This window comes from Sturnira hondurensis, unplaced genomic scaffold (assembly GCF_014824575.4).
Source record: "Sturnira hondurensis isolate 20B ecotype Veracruz unplaced genomic scaffold, ASM1482457v3 Scaffold0018728, whole genome shotgun sequence".
NCBI classification, from domain to species: domain Eukaryota; kingdom Metazoa; phylum Chordata; class Mammalia; order Chiroptera; family Phyllostomidae; genus Sturnira; species Sturnira hondurensis.
Genome location: NW_028091359.1, coordinates 716,031 through 736,073, shown reverse-complemented (window position 1 = coordinate 736,073; position 20,043 = coordinate 716,031). Strand labels below are relative to the sequence as shown.

General features: G+C 41.3%; 1 protein-coding gene across 1 annotated transcript; it reads right to left on the bottom strand.

Moving 5' to 3' along the window:
* Positions 1-870: 870 nt before the first annotated feature.
* Positions 871-19,717, bottom strand: PRR11 (proline rich 11). The gene is made up of 10 exons (XM_037070219.1): positions 19,609-19,717; positions 14,128-14,260; positions 11,424-11,571; positions 11,071-11,193; positions 8,549-8,812; positions 7,460-7,558; positions 6,971-7,083; positions 4,059-4,118; positions 3,875-3,971; positions 871-1,918 (listed from the first exon to the last, which is right to left on the bottom strand). The coding sequence occupies exons 2-10, from the start codon at positions 14,253-14,255 to the stop codon at positions 1,856-1,858; spliced, it is 1,095 nt and encodes a 364-aa protein (XP_036926114.1). The 5' UTR covers positions 14,256-14,260; positions 19,609-19,717; the 3' UTR covers positions 871-1,855.
* Positions 19,718-20,043: the final 326 nt, after the last annotated feature.

The window sequence follows — 20,043 nt, the reverse complement described above, 5'->3', positions numbered from 1 at the left end:
TAATACTGGTACAATGGCAATAGCAGCTTTACAAATATTTATCTATAGTACTTCTATTACATTTTTAATGAATCTTTATTCCATAAGAACGATCAAATCATTTAAATTAAATTGATATAATACATAGTGGTGTATTAATATTAGAAACATTATGAATGCCTCATAAAATATTTTGTACAGATATTCAACTACTTTATTCTCAGTAAACGCTCTTTTTATTCACACATAGCATACATGTAGCTAGCAAGTTAAAAGAAACTTTCACTGGAAGCACAAATGTTTCTTAACTTTATTATCTGTTGAATTTTCATTTATTAATGTGCAGTAAACATAAGTGGGGGTGTCATAAAAACAAAAGTCTCCCCAGGTCTGCTTTCCAGTCTGGTAACTTTATAACACTATTTGGCATCTCAAAGCAATATTTATTTGGGAAATTGTTAAAATAACTGTTTAGCCTAGGCTAGCCAGGGGATATTTCAAAGATATGGCGTCTATGTAGCTGCTTCCTCTCAGGCTAAAAAGTATAGTGAAGACGTGAACCTTCTTGGTTACTCTCCACAAAGAACTGCCATCCTTGTTCCTGGAGCCACAGTGGAGGTCACAGCATTGAAGCTAGTCTGGCGCTTTCACTCACACCAATGCGAGTTCCCCTTCCACCTCGTTAGTCACAACGTTGGTGGCGGGGATCCTTGCTGAAGCTGTAGTGTCCACTGCCAAGCAGATACGTCTGACAAGCTGGGGGCTCCCAGAAACCCTTGGCAGCTTTGTACGGGACTGACGGACAAGGTCACCAAATAAAATGAAGAATGCCCACTTAAATGTGAATTTCAGGTAAACAATAAATTTTGTTTTAGTGTACGTATGTCCCATGCAATATTTGGGACATATGTATACTAAAAAAAATGATTTATTTAATGGGACAAATTTATATTTAAAAGTTACTTGCTGTTGATATGAATTTCAAATTTGATTAGGTGTTACATGTTTACTAAATCTGGCAACCCTGGACTGGCAGAAAAGAACAAAAACACAGTTAGGGGTGCATTAGTACCGTTACTGAATCAACAGGCTGTTGAGGACAGGATATCAGGTCTTACAGCGAACCTCCTATAGCCCTCAAAGAATCCTTCACAGGGTTCCGCGAAAAATGAAAGGTTTATGTCAAGCCTTCAAGAAATTCAGATTTCGCTGTTTGAATGTGGACAGCTGACATCAAAATAACAGAAATCTCAGACTTCAGTGAGCCGGAGGTAACTACCTACTTAAGATATTAGAAATCATCATTCTAATTTTTAAGGTCACATTGGATCTTCTGCTTCCCTACCTTTTGAAAAATAGTTGGGTTTGGATGGAGGATGTTCTCACTTCTTAACTGTTTGTATTGAATGGAAACTAAATCCAGAGGGTCTTTTTAATTGATCAAGTTTGTAATACTTAATGAATGCACGAGCTTTACAGGCTGATACACTTTTCTTTACAATTACCTGAAAATACCCAAGATGAATGGGAACTAGGTTATTGTCTTAAGGTTATACATGCACCCAAAGAATACAAATTACAATCATCTAGTTATATTTGAACAACCTCTCTACCCCAAATTGAGTAATTCTAGGATAAACATCGCTTTGGGGATTGTATTTTCCATTCTATTCTCTTACTGATCATGCCAACTAGAAAATATCCAAACACCCCCTTTACACCACAGTATATACGGGCTCCATACATACCGTAATTCTTTAAATGAAATTATATATTAGAATAATTATACATACTACATGTTTACAAAAGGAGTGAGGTGATTTCATCAGCATATTTTATGGATATCACATGGAGTCAGGTAGAGTTACCATCGGTTTTACTCATCAAAGCTGCTTGTAGAAAGTGGCAGAGTTTGAGCTGGGCTTCTGGGGTGAGCCAGCTATGGGGAAAAAAGGGGGTCTCAGTTATAATGTGGATTATGTTCCTGTAGCCAACACAGTTCTCCTTCTTCCTCACTAACAGAAGCCAGACTTTGTGCAAGGCAGCAATGCATGCGGATTCTGAAAACCCATTTTCCCAGTTTTCTTGATACAATCAGAACTTCCTGGGTAGCAACTGTTTAAAGAGATGAGGGACAACTTAGCGAGCACACCCCGTTGTTCTTTGCCCTTCTTATTTTGCTTAGAATGGAGACGTGAGAATCCAGGAAGTAGAGCCACGCTGCACCCTAATCAAGGCCACACATTAGAGATGGGAGAGCCGTGATGACGTGGTGACGCTGCTGTGCAGACTGCTTACTTCCCCAGGGAATATGTAGGTGGGAAAAATAAGCCTCCAGCTGGCTGAGACTCTACAGTCAGATTTCTGTCACCTGCAGCCAAGTGCAAGACCTAACTAAAGCAACTGCTTCAGGGTTAAAGGAGAAAGGAAGCCCTAGGGCTGGGTAGGGAAAGTCATTCAGTCCCCAGTAACAGGTTTTACTAGACATCCTCCTCATAAGTGACTTTTGAGGAGCCCATGTATAGCATAGATCCTACCTGTTATTCTTGATGTTGTCGCTCAATAGGTGGATATGTTATTTATTATATTTTTATTTGTTTCTATGTCACCCAGCCCACTATAGTAGTTATGGGGTGGGGTTTGGACAATAAAGATCCTAGACACGAACAAGGAAAAGAAAGGGCTTAGTCCTTCGGGGAGGCCACTGCCCTCTACCCCTGCCCTCCACAATCTGTGGTATCACCAAGGAGGGTGATCTGGGGGTAGATTCCTACTGGATTCTCTAAGAGGAGGGAAGGAATCTGGCCACAGCTCCAAAGAATACTGAATAATGCCCAGGACGACCACGTCAAATAAGCAAGAGGGAGACCAGGCTGTCCTGCCAAAGGCACTGATGCTTAACGAAGAAAAGAAGGGAGGTCAGTGTCGGGGTGGGGAATGTCAGAAGTAGGGTTCTGTGGTGTTTCTCTACTGTCAGAGGGACACAGAAATGTAAGCTTCATACCCAAAGAGGCCAGCAGCCTTGTGTCCCCGCGCTCCAGCAGGGTTGGCACAAGGAAGGCTGCTCCTTACAGATTTGATGACCAGGGAGATGTCAGGGACAAACAGGGCTCGGAAAAACCTCACACAAGGGGAGCTGATGTCCTGGATTTTGGTGAGTGGGCACACATGTAGAATACAAAAGAGCTGACAAGACATCTTCCCATGAACTCTGCATGATCCGACTCCTAGCTACATCCCTATCCCTGTCTGTTCAGCTTGCTCCCTCTGTTACAACCATACTGGCCACTTTTCAATTCCCCTGATAGGCCACAGTTCCTCTTTATTCCATGATATCCATGAAGGACCCACCCCCATACCCTTTGGGCACCCTTCCCACTTAATGACTATTCATCTTGCAAGTCTTACCTCATCACTTCCTAAGGAAATCCTTCCTATATCAGCCAGGCTAGATCAAGTTCCTCTACGGGTTCCCAAAGAATCCTTTCCCTCACAGCACTTACTTCAGTGCAAAATTATACATATATGTGATTATTTGATTAACATCTATTTTTGCCACTAGACTGAAAGCTCTGAAACAGTACATCTGTGTCTGTTTTGCTTGCCACGTTATCCCTGGTACTGCAGCACAGTCTGGTGTATAGGAATTATTTAATCAACACTTAATAAAGGAATTTTAAAAAACAGACAGTCATTGCTAAAGTAAAGATGATAATCCTTGATAATCCTTGCTCTATCTCATATAGACTTTTATGAAGCCTAAATATGTATTTCATAAAGCATAAAGTGCTATTTGAAAATTATTATTATTAAGAAAGCTGCTTAGATTATGATTCTAAATCAATGATTTTGAAGAAAGGAACCAAAATAAATTTTTTTCCCCCTTAAGGCTTACCTGAAACTTTTTTCTCAAGGCCCGTGTCATTACTGGGGTCAGTCCAGTTCCTGTTTCCATATTTTCTTTATTGGTAAGTGGGGTCCCCCCTGGGCTCCTGCAAAGGTAATGAAAATATTAGAAACTGTTTTTTATGCCATTATCAAATGGATTGAGAACACATAAAGACAAGAGAGTATATTACCTTTCTACGTCGACTTTTCTAAGTAGTTTCCGCAGATCTATCTGACTTTTACCAGGAGTACTGATAAAATAAAGGCATTAAAGTTAGAACTTTCTAGATTTTATCATTTTTTCCAAAGCAAAGTAGTCATTTTTATAGGCAACATCCTAGAAAATAAAAGTAGTTCTATTTGGTTCATTAAAAAATAATAGTAAATGTTGATAGGAGAATAAGGTGATATAATAATTTTTATAAGCACTACCTCTTAGTAATTACATGTGTAAAATGCATCTTAGGGGAAAAAATCAGCTATACACATAGATGATAGACAAAAATGTTCAATGAAGAGTTATAGAAATAAGACTTCCGGCCAAGATGGAGGCGTAGGTAGACACACTGTGCCTCCTTGCACAACCAAAACAAGGACAATGACAAATTTAAAAATGAAAAACAACCAGAAGTGACAAAATATTAAAGCATATGGAAGTCCGACAACCAAAGAGTTAAAGAAGAAACATTCATCCTGACTGGTAGGAGGGGCACAGACGGGTAGCTGGGCAGAAAGGACTCACGGCAGTAGGCAGCGGCTGGCACCGGCTGGCAGAACCAGCGAGGCGGTGGCTTCCGGACTGGGCAGTCCCACATTTGCATGCAGATAAACCAGGAGGAACAACTGGGGAGCAAGACAGACCATGCAACCCAGGGTCCTAGCACTGGGAAATAAAGCCTCAAACCACTGATTGAAAACAACTATGGGGGTTGAGGCATCAGCAGGGGAAACTCCCAGCCTCACAGGAGAATTTGTTGGAGAGGCACACAGGGTCCTAGAAAGTATACAAGCCCACCCACCGGAAATCAGCACCAAAAGGGCCCAATTTGATTGTGTGTAGCAGGGGAGAGTGAATGAAATCCGGCAGAGAGAAGAGCAAGTGCCATTGTTACCTCTCAGACACCTTCCCCACATATATTGTCACAAGGCAGTGACTGGGTTGCCCCGCCCAGGTGAACACCTAAGGCTCCGCTCCTTACTACATAAACAGGTGCACCAAGACCAAAAAAAATGGCCCAAATAAAAGAACAGATCACAAAGTTCCAAAAAAAATACAGCTAAGCGACAAAGAGATAGCCAGCCTATCAAATGCACAGTTCAAAACACTGGTTATCAGGATATTCCAAGAATTCACTGGGTACTTCAACAGCATAAAAAATACCCAGGCAGCAGTGAAGGTTGCATTATGTGAAATAAAGAAAAAGCTACAGGGACCAACAGTGAAGGGATGAAAACCTGAACTCAAATCAACCATTTGGACCAGAAGGAAGAAAGAAACATTCAATCAGAACAGAATGAAGAAACAAGAATTCAAAAATATGAGGAGAGGCTTTGGAACCTCCCGGACTTCTTTAAATGTTCCAACATCTGAATCACAGAGGTGCCAGAAGGAGAAGATGAAGACCAAGGTATTGAAAACTAATTCAAACAAATAATGAAGAAGAACTTCCCAAATCCAGCAAAGAAAATAGACTTTCAGGAAGTCCAGGAAGCTCAGAGGATTCCAAAGAAGTTGGACCCAAGTAGGAACACACCAAGGCACATCATAATTACATTACCCAAGATTAAAGATAAGGAGAGAATCTTAAAAGCAGCAAGAGAAAAGGAGAGAGTTACCTACAAAGGAGTTCCCATAAGAGAAATCAGCTGATTTGTCAAAAGAAACCTTGCAGACAAGAAGGGGCTGGAAGAAAGTATTCCAAGTCATGAAAGGCAAGGACCTACATCCAAGATTGCTCTATCCATCAAAGCTTTCATTTAGAATGGAAGGGCAGATAAAATGCTTTCCAGATAAGATCAAGTTAAAGGAGTTCATCATCACCAAGCCCTTAATATATAAAATGTTAAAGGGACTTATCTAAGAAAAAGAAGATCAAAATTATGAACACCAAAATGACAAGAAACTCAAACAGAACCTATTAACAAACAGAACCTAAAAACACAAACCCAAAAACAAACTAAGCAAACAACTAGAACAGGAACAGAATCACAGAAATGGAGATCACGTGGATGGTTATCAGTGGGGGAGTGGGAGAGGGAGAGAGGGAAAAAGGTACAGAGAATAAAAAGCATAAATGGTAGGTAGAAAACAGACAGGGGGAGGTTAAGAATGGTAGAGGGAATGTAGAAGCCAAAGCACTAATACATACGACCCAAGGACATGAACTAAAGGGGGGGAATGTGGGTGGGATGGGGTGTGCAGGATGGAGGGGAATAAACTGGGGGAAATGGGACAACTGTAGCAGCATAATCAATAAACTATATTTTAGAAAAAGAATGATAGAAATAGAAAATCATAACCTAAATGTCTGAAAACAGGATTTTATTCATGAAATTTACATATTATAACCTGTGTATATTAAGGAAGTCAAATGATGCTTCAAACTAACATTTAATGAGATGAGGGAAGCTCATGACACACTGACTGGGAAAAGTCATGACTGTGTCTGCACTATGATTGTGCACAGGCATACACACACGTACACCTTATATTTCCTTGACTCTAAGACACACTAGTTTTCATATTTTATTATTTCTGAAATTGAGCTGTTTTAAAATTTATTTTGATGAGGTATAAGTTACTAAAATTCCCCATAGTATTTTTTCCCCTCAACATTAGTTATTAAATCAATGGCATATCTTATAATAAACAATAGATTATATCCCTAGGATAAGATTACAGTGATAAATAACAGTATGTTAAAGGTGGCAATCTTCAACGTGACACAGTTCTTTGGATGATTTTTGTTTTCTTTAAACTTTTTGGTAGATACCATTTTTTCTACAGTACACATATATAATTGTTAGAGTTAGAAAAAAGCAAAAAAGAAAAATCCCTCCTTTAAGTAGTGGCAGAGCATAACAACATGGTGTCATTCCTTACATCAAGACATGTGTGACTCGAGTTGATGACACTTTGGAGTTGGGCTTCAGGGTGACGCGCTGCAGGTCAGAGACCGTAACTAGTGGATTCCGTGCCTTTGGTGATGGGACAAGCTTTAATTGCAAAATGACACATTATTAAAAACACATTAAAAATATTCAAACTGTAAACATGCTGAAACAATGTACATTTGTGTACTGAGTATGTATAAGAGGTATCCGCTACTCCACTCAAGTTTTTATTCTAAAGCTTCAAAGTGCTAGTATGTCTCTGTCTTCATTCAGACTAATGGTTGGTACATAAAAAGGCCCTAATGAAATAACTTTGGAATCTATATAGTTTGTTGCAGAGACCCACAACTACTTAAATAAGACGTCAGGTACTTACCATGGAATAGCTTCTCTACATAAGGCTTGTGTATTTTTTTTTTCTATAAAAGGACAACCAGGCCAGGAGCTGAAAGGCTGTGTATGGCCAACGATATCATACCTTCCTCCTTCCATCAAAACTCTGTGTTTTCTTTAGTTTCACAGTCTGTAGATCTTTAACTGTTATCTGCATGGGTCCATCTTTTTTTAATGGTCCAGCCTTAAAACACATGGAGAGATTAGAATTCAATTTGGATCGGTGACACCTAGTCAAATGCAAAGCCAAATGTAGTTTTTAATGTCCTAGAGTTAGAAGTTCACTCTTATTTACCCTAGGCACCTACCGAATTCTTTTCACTCAACCAAGAATGATACCGTTTTCAGTACCCAAAGATACTAAAGCTATTGAAAGCATTCATGAAAAGGTAGAGCTTTGATAATGAGAGATGGACTAGTTCCCTGCAGCCATGCATCTTCCTCAGGAGTCATTACAATAAGTCAGGAGCTGAAGTAGTTCCTTGAATCAAAGGGAAGTTTATCTGAACTACATAAAAAGAAGACTCAGTTCCCACAGAGTGGAAATACACAGTCAGAGAGATATACATCAGGGCAAACAGTGATAGGCTCTGGCTCTAACTCAGCTATTATAAATCAGCCATTATCCACAGTGCAAAGTCAGCAGATTTTAAAGCAGGGCCATGACTATTTTAGTGATTCACAAACATCCCAGGCCCCTTGGCAGACACGTAAATCTAATGGAGGCTGTTCCTCCAGCCCGCGAGCGCTGTGCTTTAGGACCCGCCACCTCTTCTTATTCTGAGTTCACTAAGCCATCCTCTGTTCTTATTTTGGTTCCCCAGGGAGGTTTTCCGTTTGGTAATAAGACATGCTGACCGTTTTCAAGGGAAACTAAATGGTTTAGTTGAAGAAAAAAAAAGGTATGCTGAGAAACCAACAGAAATCTCCTCTACTGAGTTTCATTCACGTATCCTCAAAAAAAAATCCAATCCCTTTCATCTCTATATCCAGCTTTTGTGAGTTCCCAGTGGCCTGAGTTTTTATAAACACAATAATTGATGTGATCAAGATATAGGGTCATAAAGAATACAGCTTTCCTGTCAAAGTCCTTAGCCCAGCTTTAAAGGGCCACTTGTCTTTACTCCTCCATTACACACTGACGAAAACACACCTTCGCTAGATTGCCTTTTACCTGAAGTGCTTTAGTGAGATTGGATCTTCTGAGCAGCAAAGGTGCTGTGGGTGGTGGAGGTGGAGGCAGAGGAGGAGGTGGAGGTGGTGGAGGTGGCAGGGGCAGAGGAGGAGAAAGCGGGCCAGCTGGCTGTGGCAGTGTGGCAGGAAGCACGGCCCGGGACTCTCCAGGGGCGGTTGGAGCACCGGCAGGCACGTCTGTAAGTTTACCGCTCATGCAGCAGGTCTGACCGCAGCTTGGACAGGACGAATTTTCTGAGATAGTCTGAAAGAAGACACTACATTTAGCCAAGGGATAACAGATCAATTTGGTTCTTGCAGCTGAGACTCATTAAAACAATAGCTACTAATTTGAATACTCTCCTAGTATACCATGTGCCTCATAATATTTTCTCATTATTACTAATTCGGTCGTTCATTCATTCATTCATTCGTTCATACTATAGGTCAGTGTGAGCCCATAGTGTGAATGCCATCTCATGGGGCTCACAGTCTGGTGAGGAACACAGACATTAAACACACCCAAATGTACTCAAAACCAAACAAAATAAGAATTCAATCAGAGTAATGAAGGGTGCTGAGAACATGAAGAGTGAGAAGCCTGGGGAGTGACATTTAGCCATGATCTCAAGGATGAGTTGAGATTTACCGTACGAGGCAGATAAGGACTGGGGAAAGAGAGTCCTAGCAGGGAACTCTCAGGGATTCAGAGGGAAAAATACTTAGCAGCCAGGAATACCGTATATTTAAGGAACTGATAAAAAGGCCAAGGGCTGTACTGTGACTATATCAACTGAATTTTGTATGCCCCTCCCCCAATCATATGTTGAAGTTTCAGTCCCCAGGACCTCAGAATGTATTTGGAGATAGGGTCTTCAAAGAGGGGATTAAGTGAAAATAAGGCTGTCAGGGTGGGCTCGCCTTCAACCTGACTGTGTCCTTATAAAAAAGGAAGTTTGACTGTACTGGAAATACCAGGGATGGACATGCACAGTGAAAAGACCATGAGAAGGCACACTAAGAAGGAAAGCCAAAGTGAGGGGCCTCAGAAAAATAACCCAACCCAACCTTGATCTCGGACTTGTAGCTCCAGAGCAGTGAGAAAATAAATTTCTGCTGTACAAGCTCCTCAGTCAGTGCTTTGTTATGGCAACCCCAGCAAACGAATACAGTGACCCTACGAAGTAAGATGGTGTATTAGTTTCCTGCGACTGTTGTAACAAATTATCACAAACTTGGTGGCTTAAAATAATCAAATTCATTTTCTCACAGTGCTGGAGCCTAGAAGTGCAAAATCAAGGTGTCAGCAGGGCCTCGTTCTCCCCCAAGGCTCTAGGGAAGAACCCACTCCTTGCCTCTATTAACATTCCTTGGCCGAGGCCGTATCACTCTGATTTCTGCCTCGGTGGTCTCACTGCTCCTCTTTTTCCGTGTTCTGCCCTGTGTGTCTCTTTTATAAGGACATTTGCCATTGAATTTAGGGTCTATCCAGGCAATATAGAATGATCTCCTCATCTCAAAAGCCTTCATTTGACCTGCAAAGCCCCCCGCCTTCCCCCAAATACACTAGTATTTACAGGTTCCAGGGATTAGGACTTGGACACACCTTTTTGGGGGCCCGTTGCAGATGGCATCATTCCCATTTTATAGATCATGAAACTGGGGCCGAGAGATGTGAGGTGATTTGCCTTCCCATCTTCGGCTAGTTCATCTTGAGGCACAGATTCTCAGAGCAGGGCTATAACCTCAGAAGCTTCTCTCCAAACCAATGAGTGTGATATTTACTCTTTGAGTTTTGGGTGTCGAGAATAGAGGCCTTCCTTGCTTAGGAGAGTTTGGAGAGGGTGGATATTTATAGGGTTTTTTTCTTGCCTATATCAGCCCAGAAAATAACACTGAGATTTCAGAGAGGGGGGAACGTAATGTAGGCAGTTGGTTCCACTGTTGATGGAAGAGCTGAGAAGCTCACAGGGAATAGCAGCCCAGAAGTTAGCAACTGCAGAAAGCTATGAATACCCTGAGACTGGAGGGACAAAGGAAAGAGCAGTAGAACCAGATCTCTGGAGCAAGGTTATCCCAGAGATCAAGCAATGTGGCAGATTTACCTTGTGGGAGCTGGAATTTGAGAGACAACTACAATCACTGCTGGAGAAATTGCCTGACACAGAGAATGAAAGGGAAAAACACTCCATCTTCTCCTTCCCTCTAGTCTCTCACCAGTGTCTACCATGAGCCCAGTGCAACCAGGAACCAGGTGACATAGAGCTTCGGAAATATGGCCTATAGGCGTCAGTGTGGGAAACAGAGCCCTATAATTCCTGCAATACGTGGGGGTCAGCATCCCTGCAAAACATGGCAGAGCCTCAAAGTGTTCAGGAGCAGATCTGAGAGCAAGCAGGTCCAGGACCAGCCCTCTCCTACAGTCATTCCGTCTTTAGCGAAAGTGCATTAGGATTCCTATGGGAGACAACCCCTTTCCTCCTTACCTAGATCCAGACTTGTGTTTTACCCGACAATACTAACCTTCAGTGCTTCCTGGAGCTTGCACAATTCACTTTCCAAAATGCAAAACCGTTGTTTCAGACTATCAAGTTCTCGGTGGCAGAAACGGGAAGGAAAGATGGTATCTTTCAATACTTCTAAACTCTGGAATTCAAAAACATACAAGCCTGACTCTGATGAGCAGTAAGATAAGGACAAGGAAAGAGGACAGAAAAGTGGCTTGATGTATGTTTTATAAAAACTAAGGCAGACATGACCCCACAGTCACAACTCATCTGAGCTTAGCCTGAGTGCCCTGCTGACCTGGCGTACGCACAGAGCAAACATGCAGAAAAACCACTGTACTGCTGAAAACAGGTACGTCAGACCCATACCTGGGCTGTGCGGTTCTGGCACCAGTTGTATAGAGACCATACCCTCCTCGTCCAAAGTTTAACCACATCTTTGATACTGGGAAATGTGAAGCTCCAGGATCTCAGCCAGCTTCTGCTAAGGGGTATATTTGTGGAAGAAATAATCACTCTGTAGGACAAAACCACATAAAATTTTAAAAACTCCCGAGTTGGGAGAAAAGCCTTTAATTCAACGACAAGCTGGTTTTATAGTACAAGTCAGGAACAGAGGATAATGAAAGTCAAATTCTAGAATTCTGGAATTCACATATGCGACACATATTTGTTGAGTAAATCAACAGTAATAAATAAAATAGTAAGCAAATAGGCATCAGGGATTCAGTAATGAACAAAACAAGCAAAAACCCGACCCTCATGGAGTTTACAGTCTCATGGAAGGAAGGTCTAAATAAATAAATAAATAAATAAATAAATAAATAGATTTGAATTGTTAGTGAATAAATACTAATGAGAAAAAGGTAAAGCAAGAGAGGGGAAATGTGACATGGAGGTGATGTTTTAGATAGGGTAGCCAAGAAAAGTCAAACTGAGAAGGGGACTTTGGGGAAGCAAAAACCTAAAGGAAGTAGGCCCTGGCTGGTGTAGCTCAGTGGACTGAGCGTGGGCCTGCGAACCAAAGGATCGCGGTTCAATTCCCAGTCAGGGCACATGCCTGGGTTGCAGGCCAGTTCCCAGCAGGGTATGCACGAGAGGCAACCATACATTGATGTTTCTCTCCCTCTCTCCTTCCCTTCCTCTCTAAAGATAAATAAATAAAATCTTAAAAAAATAAAGGAAGTAAAGAAGCTGGCAGTGCAAAACCCCGGGGGAAGAGCAGTGTGGCAGGGGCAACAGTAAGTGCGAAGGCCCTGAGATGGGAGCTTGCGGTGTTCTGAGGAATAGCAAGGAGGCCAGGACGACTTGAGTAGAGAACTAGAAGGGAAGAGGGAAACAATGTCAGGGTCAAATCATGAAGGCCTTGTGGGTCATACAAAGGACTGTACTTTTTACTCTGAGAGAGGAAGACAGTGAAGGGCTTTATGGAGAGAAGCAACATGCATGACTTTAACAGGCTAACTGCAGAGGGGCCAAGAGCAGAAGCAGAAAGACCAGTTAAGCGGCTTTCTCAATATTTGGGAGAGATAGAGAAGAGAATGATATGATGACTGCGTTTTTTGAGGGCCTGTTTGTTTTCATTTTTTTCTATAAAGACAGCTCTAACAACAAAAGGTACCGAGTATGTTATTGTGACACCTCGTACTCTTTCAACAGCACATTTAAGCCCTGAGTCCCAGTGAATAACTGACCAAGCTTCACCAAAACTGAACTTTAAATTCTAGCCTTATACCCCTCTTTCATTGCTTTACCATTTTTATGCAATTAAATTGACTAGGAAAAGAGAAGATAGTTACTGTGCACTTTTTACACAATTACTCGTGATTATTACTTCATTTTGAGGCAGGAGACTGCATAGGAAGAACTCTGAGACTGCAATACTGTTCCTGGGCAGCATCTAGCACCCTGGTTGCCAGGAAACCCTTTTACCAAGTAGGTAGATTGACTAGTAAACCGAGGCAGGGAGGAGGAAGGCGACACGCCTCACACGCTAACTTAGCAGTCCTGAGCCTGGTCTGATAATATTGCCAGGTGTTCCAACATCACAAGAAACACTACGTTAGCAAGAAAGAAGGGAAGTCCTTGAAATTCTATGTAGCATTTCCACTGTCTGGAAAAGAAAGCCTTGAAACTGTGCTTTCATCCCAAGGCCTGGCACGTGGGAGAGGGTCCATGGTACCCAAAGAAGAAGCCCATAAAACAACTTTGGTTGGTTGTCTACCTCTGGTCACTATCTGTTTTACGAGGGAGTCCCTGATGCTTACAGAAAGAGCCCATAAATAACTGTGGAAAGTGCCCCAATTTTAATTAACTGCCTCCTGTCACGTATTTGTTTTTCAACAAGATGAACAAACGCAGTCTGGAGCAAGATAAGGATTCAGGCTGGCAGACCCCCACACATACCTAAGTTTTGGTAGTCACATTCCTCCAGGAAAGCTGGCACCACATTTACCCATTAATCAATATGTACCTTTCCCCCTCCCATCCCACTAACTATGTAAGTCCTCAGAACAAAGGACTTGCTCTCTCTCTTTTGCTCCTGGGCTCGGTGCACTCTTGAAGCTCTTGCCTACAGGGCCACTGGGCCTCTGGCCACCCAGCCTCAGGCTGCCTGGGGACTTGCCACCCTGATCTTCAGCTGCTCTTACTTTTGCTGCCCTGCTTTGCCCTGCAGCTTTGCTTTTCACCTCCCCCCCCCCCAACCCAGTCTGGTTCTCTTCCATGGGAATGGGTCACTAATAAACTGATTACATGCTAATAGATGTGCTGATCTAGAATTCTTTACATGCCTCAGCAAGAAGAACCAGGGCTCTCCCGCCAACAATCTGAACTCCTAAGCTTTGGCTGCCACACAAAATTCAAGGAAACTCAGTTAAAATTTAATTTCTGATAAATAATGAATACATTTTAGCTTACTAAGACGTTGCATGGGACAATACAGAAATATTCATTGTTTATCTGAAATTCAAATTTAACTGGACATTCTGTATTTTCATTTGCTATAACTAGCAACTTTATCCTAAACTGATGGGAGTTTAAATGTTCTCTCCATTCTACATTATGCCTTTACCTTTCCGGTGACGGTGGCGGAGGGGGGGGTGTAATTAGCTTGGACTGAAAGTGAGGGGCTTTTCTTTTTTTCAATAATCTTTTGGCTTTTGTTTTCAGCTTTCTTCTTTGTTGTTTGAACTTAAGCATGATTTCTGCAGAGAAAAAACACTTAACATTTTTTTCTCGAAGAATACTATATGCATATAGAAAACGTACACATCTTAAGGGTATGGTTCAATGAATTATCACAAAGTAAACTAGAACACACCCTGTAACCACCACCTTGATTAGGAAACAGGTCACTACCAGCATCCCAGAAGTCTTCTAACGTAGAGAAGAATTTAAACCCACATTTAAACAACTGCCACAGAGACTTTGGCTTTGACATGACATTAGTAATTGTGGTTTGATTGTCTTGCTTTTCTTCATTAAGTTCAGTGACACTCCCTTTCTTTATAACAGAGAAAATAGCAATAGTTGGATAATGAAATGTTACTCAAAGGAATTAACTTCGCCAATAACATTTACTGAGCATCCAGTGTAATAGGTGGCGTTGGTGATAGAAGAAAGAAAAATCAACCATTTTACTCAACGCTCATTTACTTTTAGGCACCTTCACATACATTTTCTCAGTGAGTCCTCTCTCTCCTACAAGATAGATCTCCTAAGGGAGTGGATTTTTATTCTCACTTTTATGCAAGAATAAACCAAAGCTTACAAAGGTTAGATGATTTGCCCAACGTAATGCAATAATGCATTGTACTGAGTCCAGACCTGTCCGTCTCCAAAGACGATGATCTCTCCGATGTATTGCAGTGTAACAGATTAGTAGGTGATATACAAAATGACAATTACCCCAAATCTAAAACATGGATGTTTCAATAAACATTTATTTTAAAGCAGTGTTTAAAACAATTTAGCTATCTAGTATAGTTATATTTCATTCTGGATTCCTTTCTTAAGAAAATTAAGTTAGAGTTAGCTTGATGTGAAGACCCAGGGGCCCTCCCTGGTTTTAGCCAGTTGTAGCTCCTAGAGGAACAAAGATGTCTTTATTCAAGCAGCAGAACTAAAAATGATCTCAAGGGCTGGGCCTCCTCCTCTTCAAACTTACATTTGAATAGGAACAATTAGCCTTTAAAATACACATTCATTTCACTTTTGTTCACTCAGTAACCTTCCAGCACTTGGTATGCAGCTCTAAGCTGGCTCTGCTCTCAGATTCCACTGACTGAAGAACCTGCCCCCCAGCCTGCTGGGGGTTGTAAAAACTGAGAAGTGGCAATAACTCCGAGAGCTTTGGACTTGACAGAGGACACCCCTAATGGCAATATGTGACAGTGCATACATCAACAGCCTCCTAGGAGTAAAGATTCTTAGTAGCATCTTATTGAACTAATTGCCCGGTCTCAAATTAGCAGAGTGTGTTCCTCAGTTCTTAGAGCCTTGAAAGACACACTAAAAAATAGTTGATTCTGTGGTAGGCAGTTAGACAGGCATGAGCGGGGAGCAAGGACGATGGGCCAGGTACAGTCACCAAGGTGGAAAGCAACAGGAAAAACTGGAAAAACAAGAACCTCGCTTTGCTCTCAGGGCGCCTTTTCCTCCCCTAGCATGTTGCTGGTCCTGGGTTTTAAACCCCGACCTTTCCTCTGCTGGCATAGCAGTAGTCATGTGGTTTCGGAACCCCCTTAGAGGAGGAGCAAGGGGCAGGGGAATGGCCTCAATGACCCCCCATACAAACCCTTGCAACACCACACTCGAAGCATTAAGCCCTAGAGATAACATACAAGCATCAGCTGTGTCTCAGTTCCAGGCCCAGAAAAGCAGCAAAACCAGGCAAAGTGACACCCACCATGCTGACATTACGACCAGCTGCGATGACTACTGTGGCTCTCTCTGTGGAGCACGCCAGCACCTTTTCTACCGCCTTCCCGGTCTTCCTTCTAGGCTCCAAGGGCCCTTCTTTTGCCTCTGTAACTTGCGTTCTGAGCCCAATTTCTTCTATGGCTTACTTCTTCCACCTTTGTGACTTTCTAAATAAAACTTCTCTTATAGTTTGTCTTGGCTCTGAATTCTTTCTTAGCTAGAACTCAAGGACTGAGGTTGCTGAACCAAGGTCTGGTCTGACTCCACTTGTCTAATACCTGGTGCCGTTTCACTGCCAACAATTTCAACCACTTTTTCTTTCTGTTGAAATAACGGAGGTTGGTCAAGCATGGACAATTAAATGCAAGGGATGTCTAAAGGATTGATTTTTTTAGGGGGGGGAATACAAAATAAAAATACTCGGAATGCAGATATTTGGGAAAGCATTGGAAGAAGCAGCAATCTTGTGACTGCCTGAAAATAAGGTTAAATAAACGTCATCAAATCCATGCCCACGAATGAAGAAATGTAACTGGAAACTGCTATTCAAGGCTGAGTTCGCTGGTTGAGATGCCCAGAATCCAAGTCTTCCATGGTAACCTCCCTCTCTACCCTTGATGTCTAACAGAGAACTGGCTTCCTGCCCCGCTCAGTTCCTTTTTTCCCTATATTCACCAGCGTCTAAGTTATGAAAGTAGACTTTGCAGAGGAGCTGGACATTCTGGTTTAACTCGGTGGACTGACTCCATATCTTTACCTCCACTCCAATGGTGCCCTGGAGTTGGCAACTGCTACACTTTCAGGATCCGCTCTTAAAATTAAATTCTGTAAATTTACAATTAGATCATTTATTTTACAAAGGAGTCAGTATACAAAATGCGTCACTAATGATTTCTATGAATATAACTATTATCTATATTCTTGAGGTTGTTTACCTTATTGTACCAAATGCTATAGATGCTGTATTGCTGTTCATTTTTCCCCCAGCTCTGCAGTCATTTCACATTGGAAACTTGAAATTGGTCATGGTAGGAGTATTTACACCACAAATACAAAATACTACAAATTAGGGCTTGATTTATTATTTTGTTGATTCAGAAAGTGATTATTAAGAATGTTAATAAGGCAGATTAAACTTAAAAGTGCGTCTTGTCTGTGGTCATTACATTGTGAACAGCACAAAAAATTGAGGGGTATTATTCCAGTATTTGAAAACTATTACCTGATTCATCAAAGAAGTGGCCTACACAACTAAAGTGAAGTCTAACGTAAATCTTGGTGTTTTGCATTTCTCTTACTCCATAAACAAAAATATCGACCAACATTTATATCATCTATGGCTATTATTTAGAACACCAAAAATAAAGAGATACTCAAAGCTTCCAGAAGGGGGGAAAAGCCTAAACACAGAGAGGACTGAGAATAGAATGGCGTCGGTCTTCAACAGCCACACTGGAATTCCAAAGGAAATGTTTTCCATCCTAGAATCTATACCTGGCCAAACTCTCAGTCAAGTGTGAGACAGAATGAAGATAACTAATGGGAATTTCTAGGATCATGGTGACCACAAGTCCTGGGAAGACAGCTTTGAAGCAGGCATAGGACAGGGGTCAGCAAGCCTCTTCCCTAGAGGGACAGATAATAAATATTTCAGGCTGTACAAGCCATCTGGTCTCTGTTAAAACCACTCAGTTCTGCCACTGTGGCACCAAGCCAGTTACAGACAATTCTTAAACAAACGAAGGTGGCTGTGTTCCAACAAATTTTATTAGTGCCTACTGAAGTCTGAATTTCATATAATTCTCATGTGTCACAAAATATTATTCTTTGGACTTTTCCCCCCAACTATTACAAATTGTAAAACCATTCTTTGTTTATGAGACGTATAAAAACAGTAGTTTGCTGACCCCTGGCTTAGAGTGGATACAGCCAGCGAAGTGAGCAGGGGTAACAGAGGACTTCAGTAACAATGTCTCTAAGGCAAAAAAAAAAAAAAAAAAAAAAGGAAGCAGATAAATTTCCCAATGTATTTCTGCATTCTAGAGGAGTTGCCTGTACTTTCGTAAAGTTGGGGCCAAATTACTGCTAAGTGCTTAAAAAAATAAGCATATAAAAATGGTTAGGAAAAAGTTGTACAAAGAAAAATATAATTATAGTAATACTATATGTTCCCTTATTACACAATATTTAATAGTGTAAGCATTGAATGTTTATTCAAAAATGATGATTTAAGCATACTGGGTAGAAAGATAAAGTAGAAATCAGTAGTTGTCTAACTTTATATAATGTCTAAAATTGAAAAAAAAAAGAAACAGTACTACAAGCATGCAATTTAGAAACCTGGAGGTAAATGCCAGAAAGAGGTAAATATCTACAAGAGTGGATAGTGTTGCCTTTGGTAAGTGGGAGTCAGGACTGCAGGGAGACAATTCAGAGGGCTGTCATTTTTTTGTTGTTTCTAACAATAATAGACCTTGTATTAGTAGTTGACAGTTAACCTTTGATATGTATTATTATTAGCTTGAAAAATAGAATACTACCATTCTGGAAATGGACCATCTCTTTCTAGCTGTTTCCTGGTGGTTGTTCCAATTTGAATGCCCATGCATTCAAATTTCTCAAGAGTCATGAAAGCTGATGTCATTTAGATTATTTTTCAATGAAAAAATTCTAATAACTAAATCATATTTTCTCCTTTTTCTTCTCTGGCTGTGTGTGTGATTGTGTGTGAGAGAGAGAGAGACAGTCACTCTAATAGCCTTCTAATTAACTACAGTAATTAGCACATGAAGAGAATTTTGAGACTATGTCAAATCTGTAAGTGTCAAACGGTGCAGTCTGAGATATTCTCAAGTTAATGTTCCATTAAAAAGTAATCACAGGTCTATCAAAAACTGAAGATAATTCCTACCTCAAACAGAACAGAGGACTCAGCAAGCTAAGGTTTGTCTTTATCGTTGCTTTATTAAAAAGTATTAGATACTCTATAGAGGACAATTTTAGAATGTAAAGAATATACAGCAGTCTTCCTTGAGTTTAAAACACGTATACTTGTCCCCTTTCCAAAAGAGTAATGAGACATACGGTTGTTTTTGCTGGATTACGTAATATTCCAATTGCTAATCCTATTGGCAGAAAAGCTCATTCTTTCATGCAAAGCATTTTTCCTATTTTTTTAAATTGAAAAGTATTCTTGCTTTTTAGCTCCCTTGTTTTGAAAAGATATTAAGGCCAATTAAAAAGAACCTGCACCGCCCTGGCCCAGTGGCTCAGTTCGTTGAAGCATCCTCGCCTACACCAAAAGTTAGTGGGTTTGATCCTGGTCAGGGCACATACCTAGGTTGCAGGTTCCATTCCCGGTAGGATGCAACCCGATCGACGTTTCTCTCTCTCCTTCCTTTCCTCTCTCTCTGAAATCAATAAACATATCTTCGGGTAAGGATTAAAAAATAGATATATAGTTAGATTGGAACCCGGCATACCACTTCTTAACCGTCTCAAACGTCTGCCCCGCTCAGTCTGCCCTCCGAGTCCAGCCAAAGTCCCCAACTTGGTAAACTAGGAACATAAGCAGCAACAGGCACAGCCACGGAAGACGCGAGCCCAGGTAACAGAGTATCCCTGCACTTACTAGACTAAAAGCCCGGGGATTAGATGAAGTCCAGGTAGTGGCCTCGCCCTCGTTATGAAGAAAAATTCAAAATTAAAACCTTACGGTTAAGGGACCAATCATAGTCACGGTCTCTCCACGAATAATGCTCCCAGTGACGTAGGAGCACGACCTGGCTTGTGATTGGCTGATACAGCACCGCGCTCCAGCCAATCAGAGCTGAGGCGCTTCTGGTATGAATAAGGAGAAGGCGGGAGCGAGGGGAGGAGGAGGAAAGAAGGTGTGTCACTTCTCCTATGTCGTTTGTGAAAGCCTTTTTGTAATTGGTTGGCTCTGTTTCCCTTTACACCAATCACAATCTTCACTTCTGAGTCCTAACTATGAAATTGAAAGTAGAGATGAGCGTGCAACCAATGGAAAAAAGTAGGAGTATAGCAGCCAATCTTTCTGAGGCGT